General features: G+C 40.2%; 1 protein-coding gene and 1 long non-coding RNA gene across 2 annotated transcripts in view; one reads left to right on the forward strand and one right to left on the reverse strand.

Moving 5' to 3' along the window:
• Positions 1-13,912, reverse strand: part of LOC116438415 — a 52,182-nt gene extending 38,270 nt beyond the window's left edge. The window contains exon 1 of the long non-coding RNA XR_004237727.1: positions 13,377-13,912. This is a non-coding gene — a long non-coding RNA (uncharacterized LOC116438415). The remainder of the gene's footprint in view (positions 1-13,376) is intronic.
• Positions 13,913-14,095: 183 nt separating this feature from the next.
• On the forward strand, positions 14,096-15,350 carry TUSC1 (tumor suppressor candidate 1). The gene is made up of 2 exons (XM_032097242.1): positions 14,096-14,719; positions 14,863-15,350. Exon 1 carries the CDS (start codon positions 14,096-14,098, stop codon positions 14,657-14,659), a length of 564 nt encoding a protein of 187 aa, XP_031953133.1. The 3' UTR covers positions 14,660-14,719; positions 14,863-15,350.
• The last annotated feature ends 540 nt before the right edge of the window (positions 15,351-15,890 follow it).

Here is a 15,890-nt window from a genome sequence, read left to right on the forward strand (position 1 = left end):
ACTTATCTGCAATTTGATTTGGGTTTTCTGACTATCAGCGATCAAGATCAGGGGTTTCTTTCTTGTGCATTCTCCACTTTCATATATGCCAAATAAAAACGCTACCTTTTACCTTTTCATGATAACCTTTCTGTATATACATGTGCTATATCTTGCCATCGAATTTTGGCATCATTTACTCATTTTGCTAAACATAGCTAAGCAAAAGCTGTAGCAATCAAATCCCTACGGTCAAGAAATGCAGAAAAGAATCAAACATTACTGTTAATATAGGCAATACAACAATTACATAACCTTCTCAATCAGTTATTTAGATGTTTGTTTATACAGTTTTTCTGCAAATATTTTGATTATCAGGGTTTGAACTATATAGACACAAGTATTCATGCTTAAAGACACATCAGTTGATAACCAAGACTGGACAAGCATGAAAACAATGGTCTCTATCACATAACTAGAGAAACACCTTCAAGACTTTGTGTTATCACAAGATTTTTACTTCCTTCCTTTTTGACCTTTGAAGATCAATAAATGTGTCGAACAAAAGATCTAGTAAGAAATTCTGAAGCGTTGTTGTTAACTTCTAGATATGATAAAGACTAATCTTTTACCCCAGTTCTCCATTTTTGTATTTTGGTTTGTGATCCAGGACATCATAGAAACGTAAGAGTCTGTGTTCATTTCAGGGAGAAGACATTTTTAATGTTTACAAGTTGATACCTCATCAACTAAATACCCAATTCCAGTAGAAGAAACAATAAATGTAAATATTTTTATTAATCTCAGTTGAAAGCTATCATTATCCTATTTTTTATTGCATATGCATAAATGGAAGGAGTGGTTAAGTAAATAATTTCTAAAAGATCTATTTTTTCTAAAAGAAAAAATCATTTTCTAAAAGAAACTCAACTTTCTTTTTAAGAAGTCATGCTGCTAACTTAACTCTTGTAATTTTCTCATTTTCTATTGCAGTGATTTTAAATATCTCTTAATCTGGACTGCCTAGTGTATCTGTCTTACTGAGTTATGATTCTTTGATCCAGCTACTAAACATTTTATAAAATAAATATGCAGAAAATACTTGAAATTCCTTCAAGATCTCTTAAACAATGGCTGTTTTAAAAAATTACTATGTATATTTTAATATTTTTGGACATAACATGATTCTATTATGTGATTCCATAGGAATCATTGGAATTAATTATTCTGTCTTGCTCAAGACTGACTTGAGAACAGCCTCCTATTTTTGGTCAGCTCCTATAAGACTTTCTAGAAGTGCTGTGATACCATTTTATCCCAGATTTTCCACATCATGCAAGCAAAGATTTTGTAAAGGGAAGAACATTAAAATGTTAGGTTTTGTGGCTTTTCCAGCTATTCTGTTCCAGTTCTCGCAATTCATCTTTCTCCATTCAGCCAGTAAAGACAAACCATTATTTTTTGCACACCAGGCTGTATTTTGTATTCAGATGAATAATTACTGATACAGATTTCTCTTTAGATTTTTTTTTTATCATATATATTTGCCATTGTTCTTAATTTTGGTTGAGTATCCAGATAAATGATGGAATGGTCAGAAGAGTTTTATTATACATATCACAGAAATACAGAACTTGGCATCAGGTTCAATTAAATAAATCCCAATGAAAAGATTCACATTTGTAATATTAATTCTAGGTTTAGTACTTTTTTTGTATATATATGTATATATATATATGTATATATATGTATATATGATTATACATATATACATTATTATACATATATACATATATACATGATTATACATATATACATATATACATGTATATACATGTATATATATGTATTATACGTATATATATGTATATATATATATTATGTATATATATACATATATATACGTATAATACATATATATACATATATACACATATATATACATATATATATGTATATATATTATTATTATATACATATATATATATAGATATATGTATATATGATTATTTTCAATAAACCAACAAAAATTACTCAAGAAAAAAGTCGGGAATTGAAATTGAAGAAATCAAACACCTCTGAAGTAAGACTTGGCAAATAAACAAATATTCCAGACGAGGTTTACTTCATTCATCCCATGTTCAGGTAAAGCACTCAGTGATTTAACCAGCAGTTTTACAGTAAGAACTTTTGTATTTTCATGTTTGAAGCTATCCTCTGACTTCTTAAAGTTTCTGCAAACATTGCTCCTTGATCTCCTACAATATTAAACATATCAGAGTATAGAATGATTATAGTTAAGGTATATAGAAAGAATCTGGCCTAGTACAAGAAGATTAAAAATAAAAGAAATAATTATTAATAAAATTATATGCCATAGTGCTAATTGTAAAAGCTGAAGTGCAGTTATGTCTAAAATTTAATGGCAGAGGCTTTAATTTTTTTTAATATAAGTTTAGTACCTACTTTACTTCATTGGGATTTGGACTGATCTTTATGTGTAAATATATGGATACATTCATAAACAATCACACACAGAATTACAGAATCACAGATCAACTAGTTTGGAAAAGACCTCTGAGATATTGAGCCCAACCTAAGACCTAACACCACCTTGTCAACTAGATTGTGGCACTGAATGCCACAATCCAGTCTTTTCCTAAAAACCTCCAGGGCTGGTGACTCCAACACCTCCTCGGGCAGCGTATTCCAATGCCCAACCACCCCTTCTGTGAAGAACTTGTTCCTTATGTCCAGCCTAAACTTCCCCTGGCGCTGCTAAAGACTGTGTCCTCTTGTCCCCTTGCTGGTTGTCTGGGAGAAGAAACTGACCCTTACCTGGCTACAACCTCCTTTCAAGCAGTTATAGAGTGATAAGGTCTCCCCTGAGCCTCCTTTTCTCCAGAATAAACATCCCACCTTCCTCAGCCTCTCCTTATAGGACTTGTGTTCCACATCCTTCAAGAGCTCCATTGCACTTCTCTGGACTCAATCCAGCACCTCAATATCCTGCCCAAACTGGGAGCCCCAGAACTGGACATAGAATTTAAGGTGCAGCCTCAGCAGAGCCCAGCACAGGGGGAGAATCACCTCCCTGGTCCTGCTGGCCACGCTACCGCTGATAGGCCAGGATGCCACTGGCCTTCTTGGTCATGTGGGCACACTGTCCAGCCTGATGCCCCTGGCTCATGATAAGCCTGCTACCAACCAGTACCCCCAGGTCCCTTTCTGCCTGGCCTCTGTCCAGCCACTCTGCCCCCAGCCTGTAGCACTGCAAGGGTTGTTGTGGCCAAAGTGCAGGACCCAGCACTTAGTCTGTATATTTACACTCTAATATAGTTGTTTATAGCAATAATATATTAACAGATTTCATCATGAAACAACTGTGGAGGAAACTGATAAATACATTACCATTACAGAACTAAAAACCTAAACTACAAAAATACATTTTTCTAGATGTGGCCTAGATTTAGAAGTTTTGAATGTTTAATACCAGTATTGTCTACAAATACGTAAAATGTGATTACTGTAATTTTAAAACATTTACATCTCTCTATATATGTAAGAGTATAACATCCTAGACGTCAGTACACACTGTTAACATTTGTGAACAACTGCTGTAGGGACTGAAACTAGTATGCTACCATGATACTCATATGGATTGGTCTATTTACATCACTTAAAAAGTAAAAAATGAATAAAATCTTTTTACAGACATAAGCCTACCAGAATTAAAAGAGCCATATATTTGATAGATGAGAAACTGACATTTCTGTCATTGTTTCTAGTCTGAATAATATGTTCATTTGGTAGAGTTGGGAATAAGGGATAAAGAAAATTAAGGGTGTAAAACCAAGAGGACACAAACTACCATCTGATTTTGAAAGATCATTCTCTACAAGGGACAATTTTGCTCTGCAAAACATGTACTTGTAGAAACTGTTCATAAGAAAACAGCTGGGAATCTAAGAATTGACATACACAATTTGCACTTTTAACTACCCAATCACACTAAAAGAAGCAATGAAAATAAAATAAAAATATTTTTATTAATATCAGTTGAAAGCTATCACTATTGTTCCTATTGTTTATTGTATATTCATAGATGTAAATACAGTGGTATTCTTTGTTAAGGAGAATGGAAAAGGCAATGCCCTATCAATTTTGAATTAAACAGAAATCCAGAAGTAAAATATTTTTCATTCAAGAAGTGTAAATTCAGGTTAATGCTGAGATTCTGATATCTATTATATACAGAAATACCTGAAACATCAAGAAAAATGGATTATTAGTGTTATTTTTTTCTTGCCTGGTGCTATTTCAGGGTTTGTTTGTTTGTTTGTTCTAAACTGTTATTTTTTTCACTTATATCTACGTATCTATCTGTCCCTATTGGTGGAAAGAGATTGGTTAAAACTAAGGGGGTGGAAACTCATTTTGGAGTATCTGCTGCCTTAATTTGTTTTAAACCAAGCCAGAAAGTTTATCAGATCTTAATCCCACATTGTTTTACAAGTCTGCAGGTATGCAGCCCAGGGGCAGAACAAATAATCTGGGAATTAGTTACATAGGCCTTTGATTTGTGTCTCCTTAGCAATCATAACTTCAACAATATCATCATGCATATCGAAGCTGCAAGTCAGAGGACTGGAAGATAAACCAGATAATAATTATCTACAGAATGAATGCTCATTTTTATAAAATTATTTTTCTTTGAGAGAATTTTTGTTCTGTATTTCTGTGCTGGTCTGTAAAGTAGAGAGGGAAGACCAGTATCACAGATGAAATTTTGCAACCATGCAGCAACCATCGAAAAAGGACACTATTTCAACTCCGGCTGTTATAAAACTTTTCCACCCTTTAAATCTCTGTACTAGGCAAAAGTATTGTTTCTAAATTAATGTATGTTCTGAACAAATAAAATGGAAGAATGTGTGCTTCACATATAACTTCTGTCAGCCCAGTGCAAATTGAAATGGGTACCTAGACTAAGGTATTGATTTTAAAATTCTGATTCTGGATGTTTCTAAATGAATAGGGAAAAGTTACTGCATTTTCCCCTATTTGCTACTAGGCACCACTGCTATTACATGAGTAAATTACCAGCAGTGCAATGGGGAAATCTCGATGCAGGCACCACCTGCACTCTCCTTTGGGTCTTCCAGTTTTTCAGTTGACAACTTTTCTATCCTATAATTACCATTTGGGAAGAATCAAGTATGAAAAACACCAGAGAACACAAAATTACTCCTGCTTGGAGAAAAGCTAACAATACAACACAGGTATTCTTTATTGCCACAGTATCCATAAAATTCTCTTTCTAAAGAAACTCTTGATTGTCAACATCAGTCTTTACTACTGACATGTATACATGAATTTATTTTTCTTTATGTTGATACAAACTCCTTCCTTGAATTTGTGGTGGAGGTAAAGACCACTTCACCTTACTTTGTGTCAGCTGTATATATACTGTATAAGTATCATTTTATTATCACAACTGATAGTAGACTTTGCAAAAGACTTCATTTTCTTGCAATTATGGAACCTGCTTTTGCCAGCTTCACTTTTTTTACTTTAGAATGACAGTGGACTGGTTGAAGGTTTAAACACAGCCTCTTGAGATATTTCCATTTTGTCTTCCAATTTTGCTGTATCACTTTCTTTGGGCATCAGTTCTGTGTTGGACCTGCCAGCTCAACCTACCAGATTCTTAACCAGAAAGGACAAGAAAGGCCTTTAGGCTGTATCTGCTGAACAGCCCAGAAATGTAAAATATGGTAAAGACTAGAACTTCATGAGTGTTCCCCCATGCTTTTTCTCTGTTCAAACATCTACTAAAACTACAGGTTCCTAGTTTGCAGCTGTTGCATGTTTTTGTGCTGAGAACGGGATGCAGGTGGTCTAATGCAGGCACAACTGCAATGGGAGCATCTTTCAGACTCCTTTAATAGACAACAGAAAGTAAAATGTTGTCTGGAATGAGATCTACCTGATTACTTTTAGATACCTGCATTACCATGACATGAACTGTGTTCAAAAGTATCTGACTGACCATAAAAGGAACACACATAATTTGATGTAAACACATATGCTGCAAACACACGATGAGTTTCACCACATGATTCACTATGCAGGATCTGATCTGTTCCTGTCCTCAACACCTTTTGTAAGTGAAGTCTAGCACACAACTCCAGATTTTAGGATTTATTTTCTAATTTTCTCCTGGAAACAAGGGATGATCAATATTTTTACTACAACTGAAATTCTTCACTGAAAATATTGTTGATAATCACTTTTTTTCTGCATGTCTTTTTTCTTCCATCTATAAAGACAATTTCTATGCTCTAATTTTAAAAAGCTTTTTCTAATGTGGTTTACAGATTAATAACTATACAAAATGCAAGACACCTATTTAGCTTATTATATATATTTATATTATTTCAGCTGTCCAAACGTCTTGTTCTAATTTTGAAAGTGTAATTTTGTATGCAATTTTCCCATCCTTTTAATTGGGACCTTAACCACTACCTGTAATTAGGTGGTTTATTTTAGACTTATAATTCTTAGCTGTCTCATCAAATCTGATGAAACAACTCCAATGTCTGAGTCACCATTTAGTTTTCCTATGCAATTCACAGACCTTATTCTCAGATCAAAGACCAAACTGTTAAGTTTGATCCTAAACAAAGATTCAGGACTGGCCTTCACATTAGTAAATTTCGTCTCTTGATGTGATGCTTCTTAATCCCAAAATATATATCTTAGGTTACAATGTAAGGCAAGCAAAAGTATGTATTCTTTTGTCTATCACCATCTTCATAAGCTGTCAAAGCAGGTGGGGCAGTGTGCCCTATCTCCTTCATGACTCATCCCTGATAATTCCCTCCAGAGGACATCTTTTGCTAATGGGCCATCAAGGCCTCACTGCATGACTCATAAATTACATCATCCCATCGAGAGATGCTCCACTCAGGGGGAGGAACTGAGCATTCCCACCTGGATATACTCTGAGGTTTGGAACACCAAAGCCAGCCTTTCCTACTGGATTCCCAGAGGACAAGAGCTTCTTAACCACCACTGGACCATCAGAGGAAGACCAGACCCTTCTACAGGTCACTACTTCAACAGAATCATATCTATCACTTCAGAAGGACTGCAGCCACCATTTAATCTGACTGCTACTGCCACTCTGACCAACAAGGTGTCAGGTTGTATCCTGACTGTCAGTTTAAGCCACTGTTTTTTGCCTTTATTTTTAATTTTCCAATTAAATTGTAGTTCTGAATTGGGAGTCTCCCACTGGTTTGTTTTCAAACTAATACAATATAGAGCACAATTTTCATCTTATACAAAGGAAGTCCCACACTGTACATACAACATACATACACAGAGATCTTTCTAGAAAGTACAGGTAACCCCTTGTCTGTATTTCCGAGTCTAGCCATTGTTTTTATTTTAGATTACAAGGCTTTGTTCAGAAAGCCAAACTGAGGGGGACTTTGTTGCATGCTGAAGTTCTTACAGTTTAACCCAACCTTTAATTCTTAACACACATTCTCTTTCTTCTCTAATACATGTGCAGCTCTGAACTCAGGTTACCTACTCTACTTCACAATGTTTTGAGGAACTGTCTTTTTCCCACAGCTATATGTGTCTTAATTGAAACTGGTAAGTCGAGCTTTCTTTATTTATACTCAGCTCTTCTTAAGGCGACACGTAGATAGGATTAAATCATGCTGTCAAAGAAAGATGTTGGTGTTTGATGGCTTTTAATATTCCTGTCCATACGAAGACAATAAATAAACGGCATCAATATTACCTATTCTTACTTCTTTAGCGGCTGTTTCAATAAAATCATATTTGTATTGTCAAGCATCCACAAGAACTGCTGGTACCAAATTTATTTGGTGATAATAAACTATTTTCAAGGATGCTTTTAAAAAGAATGTTAACAGTAAAAGCAACAGAAACTCTGAATGTATTTTATAAAACTTTTCAATGTATGAAACTAACAAAGATTGAGGAAAAGTATAAGAAAGAAGCACATCAGACCACAGGTATTTCCTAGGCCAAGATCAGCAATCCAGTAATCCAGTTAAGCAATAATCACCTTCCCAAGCCAAATATCCCATTCTCAAAATGCTTGCAAAATTCCCAAAACATCACTTTTTTCAAGGATGAAAAGGCAACTTCTAATAAATCTGTTCTCAACACTAAAAATAGTGGAGGAAGAATGACACCTTAAACACAATGCCTAAAGCAGGCTGGCAAGAATGTTAGTAAATTAGCTTCCAGACCCACTTCCTCTTCCCAATATTCTACTCAACACAATCTCTAGTTACAGAGAGTACTTCTAATCTCATTTACTCCAGGCTGACAGTACTGTAAATACAATCCAAGTGCCTTTGCCTTTTATAATGTTCCTGTAGCATTTCAAAAGCATTGGTGAAGAGGGATAAGAATAAGGGCCCTCTCTTTACTCTTGAATTCAATGTGAAGACTGCTGAGAATAAATGTGCTGTGTCTTCTACACAGGGTAATTTACAAAGGTGTGACAGGTGACATTATAAGATCTATCAATAGAATTATTTTAGCAATGCTGACTAAATTTCCTCTCAATTGCATAAAACATTTATGAATTAAAAGCAGCAGCAAGGCTGTGAGAACTACATCTATTATGTTGTTATAGATTTTCCCTCAGTACGACAGTACTGTCTGTGCTGTCTTATTGTCTCTAAAGAGAATTTTTTTCTTTAAACTGAAGTTTACTTCTGTTCCACTGAAAACTAAACTTGGGAGGTAAAATAAGCTGGAACGGGACAGTTTGCCAAGTTTTTCCATTGGAAAAAAGTGCTCTTTTCATCTTGATACATCAGACCATAGATACTTTCTCCAAGGGCATTTATTCCCTCAGCCTCAAGAAGGACCCACAGATAGACCGGCATTTTCCTACTTTATTTCCAGGACTGTTAGCAAACTACTGATACACTCCATGTTTCGCCATTTCTCTACTCATGGCAAATCTAATTCCTGATAGAAGCCCATGCCTTATTTTTATTTGTCATCCATGGGCTAGAGAGTAAGCATAGATGCCTAAGTTTCTCAACCTAAACTGAAACTCCCTGTTATGTCAGCAGAAAAAGCAAGGCAGAGTAACACCTTGTATTGTAAGCATGTTTAGTAGTTATCATTTATTAACTATCACATTGTCTCTTTCACTCTTGGTCAGTCAGGAAACTTCTCCCTTACATGTTATCACAATTTCTCTTTCTTCTCCTGTTGCATTATTCTCCTATCTGCACTGTTCCTTTCCCTGATTTTAATTTATTACTTTTTGTTCCTCTGCAGCTCTTTCATCACATTCATTTTCAAGAGGTCCCAAGACTAATAATTTGCTCTGTTCTGTCCACTGAAGTGTAATGCCAGTGATATAAGTCATGCTAACCTTTTACATGCCATCACAGAAATCTTGATGCAAGATGCAACTTAATGAGACTTGATATTCTTTCCCAGTAAGGGTCTTCCAGGCTATTCTTCAGGCTGAGCCACAAAGAAAATGTATTTACTAGTTAATCCTTACTTGCGCTTGGAAAATTCAGAACCTGTCAGCTAGAAACTTTCTGTTTGCTAACATACACTTTGATTCTGAAAAACACTGACAACTAAATAAGCACATTAAACCAGCTCAGTTGGGCCTTGCAACTGGAAAGGTGACATCACTGAACTGTGCTATTTTGAAGGCACTTACATCCCCAGTTTAAAAGCTAATGCTTCCTATATTGCATTTTTAAATTTGTTGCTTGCTTTCCCTTGAATGAGACTGCTTCACATGTACACAGAATTTTTTCTACCTTCAGGAGTACACAAAACATCTATCTCAAAATCCTGAGGGCTTTTCAGAGCTTCAACTTAAGAGTCAAGTTCAAGCCTAAAAACCATACTGCACTGGTGGCATCAGAGCAAAATTACCTACTTCATTTCAGGAAAATCCATATGAAGTATATTTACACACACTTCAGGGTAATGTATGCAGTGGAAAAGAGATTTGATGGGACATTTCCTTACCTTTTGTGCTATTTCTCAAAGGCTGGGATGGTATTCCAGGGAGATGCTATTTATAGAAAGGATGAACCTGGGGACTACTGAGCTACCGAACTATAACAGGGAGGTTATTTGGGACAGCCAGCATGGCTGCACCAAGGGCAAGTTCTGCTTGACCAATGCAGTGGCCTTTCTGTGATGAAGCGATTCCATCAGTGGACAGGGGAAGGGCTACAGATGTCATTTATCTGGCCTTCTGTAAAGCCTTTGACACATTCCTCTACAACATCTGTCTCTCTAAGTTGGAGAGAATATTTTATGGGTGGACTATCAGGTGAGTAAGGAATTGCCTGGATGGCTGCATTCAGAGAGTAGTGTTCAACAGCTCAGTGTCTGGATGGAGAGCCATGATGAATGGTGTCCCTCAGGGGACTGTATTGGTATCAGTATTGTTTGATATCTTCATCAGTGACACAGACAGGGGAACTGAGTGCAGCCTCAAATTTGGAGATGACATGAAGAGCCAATGGATGTGTTTGACACACCCAAGGGATGGGATTGGGATGCCATCCAGGGGGAGCTGCACAAACTGAAGGAGTGAGCCCATAGGTTCACTCCCCATGTTGAACATCTCATAAGGTTCAACAAGGCCAAGTGCAAGGTCCTGCCCCTGGGTCACAGCAACTCTCAGTATCAATAAAGGGTGGGGCATGAAGGTATTAAGAGCAGTCCTGCCAAGAAGGACTTGGGGATACTGGTGAATGGAAAACTGGAGATCAGCCAGCAATGTCTTCTCGCAGCCCAGAAAGCCAAACATACCCTGTTTCAAAAGAAATGTGGCCAGTAGGCCAAGGGCAGTGATTCTGCCCGTTTACTCCACTCTGGTGAGACCCCACCTGGAATACTGCATCCACCTCTGGGGTCCTGAGCACAAGACCAATATGGTCCTTTTGGTATGGACCCAGAGGAGGGCCACGACAATGATGAGAGGGCTGAATCACATCTCCTGTGAGGAAAGGCTGAGAGAGGTGAGGCTGTTCAGCCCGGCAAAGAAGGCTCCAGGGAGCCTTCCAATACTTAACAAGGGTGTAAAGAAAGATGGGGACAAACTTTTCAGTAGGGTCTACAGTGATAGGACAAAGGGTAATAGTTTTAAACTGCAAGAGGGTAGATTCAGACCAGATATAGGAAAGAAATTTTTTTATGATAATAGTGGTGACACACTGAAACAGGCTACCTGGAGAGCTGGTGGATGCCTCATGCCTGCAATCATTCAAGGTCAGGTTGGACAGGGCTCTGAGCAGCCTAACATGGATGAAGTTGTCCCTGCATATTTCAGGGATTTGGATTAGATGACCTTTTAAGAACCTTCCCAACCCAAGCCATTCTATTACTCTGTAACTTAAAAGTAAAAAAAAAGCACCAGAATATTTAACTAAACTCAGTTTGGGTCTTTTGGTATATCTTCCCCTAAAGCCCACAGAGAATATTCCCCTTAATATTCACCACAAGAAGCAGGGTTGCTTGAATTCTTTTCACTTCAAAAATATGGATTCAGTTATAAGGGGAACGGTAGGCACAAAGAGTTTTTATTTTCCTTGTGAGGTATTTTTCTAGAGCCATTTTCCTGAGCAGGTTGGACAAGGTTCAAAATTAATGCCAGCTGATAGTCCACAAGCACTGTCACTTTCTCTTACCTACAGAGACCTGACACCATTAAGTAAACACAGGACTTTGATCAAAAGGAATAGAATAATATTTATCACTACTGTATTGTTGCTGTTTAAAATACTTTGTCCTTCACAGCCATTCAGTGAGCAAAAAATCACTGAAAACTGCACAACTAGTCTCAACTTCTTCAGTTACTACTCCATTTTCACCCTCCCCCTTCACACTTTCGAGTGTGACCCTATCATGGAACAAAAGTTTGTCTGTATTGATTTATCCTCTTTCCCCAATCCCTGCTTTTTGTCATTGCCTTTAACCTATGAACATCAAACTGGTGTTTAAACATTGTCCAAGGAATCTGAAACTCAGTAAATACCCTTCTAATATGCCATTTGATTTTTTTAAGAATACAGACTATCACTCCTTGTGCAGGTATATATACATGTATTTTCCAGCATCAAATAAAAGCACATGACAAAACTAAAATCGGTGAATAAACAAAATTGAGACCCATGACACAGCATTCACTGCAAAACTTGAGGAACTCGGATCAAAGTGAAGGTGCTGTTAATGATGACTGTCATTTAACTTACTGGTCATCAAAAGCTCAAACTCTACATTACCCTCTGCACTGTTTCTGTGGAGTGCAAAGCCCTGGTCCACTTCCACAAAAATGGAAGAGTTTCAGTGCTCTTTGGGACTTGGCCTACAGTTCAAAGTAAAGTTTTATGGGTAGGTATACCCATAGATTTATAAAGCAGCAACATTAATAAGTGACTCATACACAGGCATTAACATATTTCTTTCATGAACATGCAAGCAAAATGCAAAACTAGTCCAGTAACACATGATGTCGAACTTCTACAACGCCCTAGTCAATCTCTCCTTGGAAAATGGCTTAATACAGGAAATACTTGCTCATTTCTGTTTAGCAGTCACAGCAAAAGAACAGTAAAACTAAGATTATTTCTGTTCTGCAGTGCTTTGCTGTTGCTTTTCTAAATGTTTTAAATAAACAGCTATCATTTAAAACTGAAAAGGTTTTGTAAATAATGATTACAATTACTGGCACACATTATTTGTTGAACTTCAGGGTCCATACTCAAGACTCAATTGGTAGTTAACCACATGTTGAATCATAAAGCAAAGCATGGTTCTCATCACAAACAGTTTACAACCTGAAGAGTAAAATAGACACAGAAGCCCAGAGTGATATGTAGTGTACAGTCATGGTAATCTCAAAATGACTGCCTATCTGCAGATACCAACATGTGTTACGTAATGGAGGGCAGAAAAGAGAATTGAAGAGACTTTCAGAAGATTGACTTCACCACACATTACAAAATACTCTCAATATAGAGTTTTTACATCCTATTTCTCTTCTATTGAAAACTGCTTATATGTGTTTATACCAAACAATCTTGTTACTTTAAGCCATATCATCTATGAGCTGTCAAAACTAGTCACACATTTTTCTAGTCTACATGTCTTACTCCTTAAATCCCAACAACCCGGCAACGCTAGGATATAGTGAGCAACATTTGTATGACCAGGTCTTCATTTAAGAAGTGCTTCTGAGTCAACATCACCTTTCCTTTGTGCTGCAGTCACTGCTTTTTAAGTAATGGTAACAAGGCCCACATGAATACCAGAGGACTGTGCAACCACACCTGAAAACTAAATCTCACCTTGTTGGGCAGGGACCAGCCTGGGCTGTTGTATTCCACAGTAGCGCAAGCCCCTCTGCCCGCCTCTGGAGCCCCCAACACAAGAATGACCTTGAGCTGCTGGAACAAGTCCAGAGGAGGGCCCCTAGGTTAATCCCAGGGCTGGAGCACCTCTCCCGGACTGAGACGAGAGCTGGGGCTGTTCAACCTGGAGAAGAGAAAGCTCCAGGGAGACCGTACCGCACCCTTCAGATGGGCCTTACAAGAAAATTGCAGGCACTTCTCACAAGGGCATGTAGTGACAAGGCAAGAGAAAATGGCCTTACGCTGAAAGAAGGCAGGTTTAGCCCAGACCTAAACAAGAAACTCTTTACTGCGAGGCACTGGCACAGGTTGCCTGAAGAAGGCGTGGGTGCCCCACACGTGGAAGCACTCAAGGCCAGGCTGGACGCGGCTCCGACCGGCCCGCTGTGCCGGGAGCAGCGTCGCGGCCGCGTTCGCGGCCCCAGGGCCGCTCCAGGCGAGGCCCTCCCGCAGTTCCGGGCCCCGGGCACGCGCGGGAGCGCAGCGTCCGCCCCGCCCCCTGCCCGCCGCCCGCGCTCAGAGCAGGGGCGCGCGCTGGGGCCGCCCCGCCCGGGCCCGCCCCCCGCCGGCTCAGGCCCCGCCCCCAATTTGCATAGACAGGACGCCCTCCCTCGGCTCGCGGCGGCTGCGGGCGGGCGGCGGCGGGCGCGGCACGGATGAGGCGCATGCGCGCGGTGGGCGGGCGCTGGGACAGCGGCGCGGCGCGGGGGGGGCGCGCGGCTCTCGGTGCCGCCGCCGGGAGCGGCGGGCGCGGCGGGGCCGCGGAGGCGGGCGGCGGGCGGCAGGGCTGGCGGGGCGAGTCGCGGGGGTCGCCGCAGCAGCTGGCGGAGCGGTACGCGGACCTGGCGGCCAGCCACAGCGAGGCGCTGCGGCAGCGGGAGGAGCGCGAGTGGCACAACGCGCGGCTGCGCCAGGAGAACGCGCGGCTGCGGCTGGAGAATCGCCGCCTGCGCCGCGAGAACCGCTGCCTCTTCCGACAGGCCCTGCTGGGGCCCGGCCCTGACAAGCCCCCCGCCGACCCGGGCGAGGAGGCGGAGGCCCTGCGCGCCCAGCTGGGGCGGCTGCAGGAAAAGCACCGCCGGGCCTTGCGGCACCTGCGGCGCTGCCGGGCCGCCGGCGGGCCCGAGGCCTCGGGAGCCGAGGACGGGGAGTTGGACGAGCTACTGCTGGAGGAGGACGATCAGCCGCTGGATAAGAAGAGCCTGGTGCCGGCCGTGTAGGCGGCCCCGGTGGAGGGGGCGGCGCCGGCCAGCGCTGCCGGCCCTCCCCGCCGCCACGGGGTAGGGGCGGGTCACCCCCTCCTTGCTCTCGGCTTTGACCGTCCTGCGGTGCGAGTGGGCTCTCCTCAGCTCCCTCGCTCGAAACGGGCCCTTCCCACGGAAAGGGTGGGGAAGGAGTTAAGGTTTTTTAATCCTTTTCCCAGATGTATACCCAGGAAGCGCTGACGGTGATCGAGGAGAACCAGGTTCATGTGGGAAACTGACGCTTGGAAGACGAGAGGAATCCCTCAAAGCGGCTGTTGTCATGGAGAAAAGAAGCGCGGTGAACAGAGCACTTGATCTCGTGTCATCCCACAGCACTGAACTGTGCTTCCTTTGGGGACCAGCTGTGGATCACCTTTTTTTTCTTGAGTTAGCGACTGTCGTGTAGGCTTCAAGAGCCATGGAGACTGACTAGTTCTTAGTAGTCGGTGTATGTTAGGCAGAGGAGTGGAGGAAGCTTGAAAGCTTTTGTCAGTGCTCCAGTAAAAGTTGATGATCATTTGAACTATGAATTGCCTTGGACACTTAACTGCAGAACACTATTTGTATTTTTAATGATGGACTTTGTTCACTATCACATGAATACTGATTTGAATTTCACATTTTCACACAAAACTGCAGCTAATCAATAAAATTACGATACACCAAATGATTGTCCTCAGTGTGAATTTTTAACGGAGTTTTTTTTGAAATGGTAGGTGAAGCGCCCTTCAGGTCATTGCAGTGTGCCTTCTCAAAGCCCAAAGAATTGTTGGGGTTTTTTTACTGTACCTTTATTATCTACTGTTTGGAAGGAAATTAGTTATTTCTCAGACCTGTGTTTCACTAGAAAATTTGCTGGTTGAAATAAACCCTTTTGAAGAACTGACAGGTTGGTTTTGTAATATTTCCTTATTTTTTATGTCAGTTATAGGCTGTCTAGTGCCTTCAGGTTTGAGATTGGTTTCTTAAAGCTTTAGAAGCCAAGATCTGTTTCAGCTCAAGTTGAAACTAATGTGAAAAGGTGAAATTCCATTATTTTCTACAAGTATCTTTATACTGAAAAGAGCTGTTTCTTCACGTTATGTCAGCATAACCCTCTGATCATAAGTGACTGTAGTGCTTGTTAAGTATGTGGATCTGCAGGCTCAAGTGCATTCTCCAAATGGAAAAACAATTTGGACAGTACGGTCAATATCTCCTAATGAAA

The sequence above is a fragment of the Corvus moneduloides genome, chromosome Z (assembly GCF_009650955.1).
Source record: "Corvus moneduloides isolate bCorMon1 chromosome Z, bCorMon1.pri, whole genome shotgun sequence".
Taxonomy (NCBI): domain Eukaryota; kingdom Metazoa; phylum Chordata; class Aves; order Passeriformes; family Corvidae; genus Corvus; species Corvus moneduloides.

What these genes read in the sequence shown, in the direction of transcription:
- TUSC1 (XM_032097242.1), top strand. Translation starts at nt 14,096, where the DNA reads ATGAGGCGCATGCGCGCGGTGGGCGGGCGCTGGGACAGCGGCGCGGCG.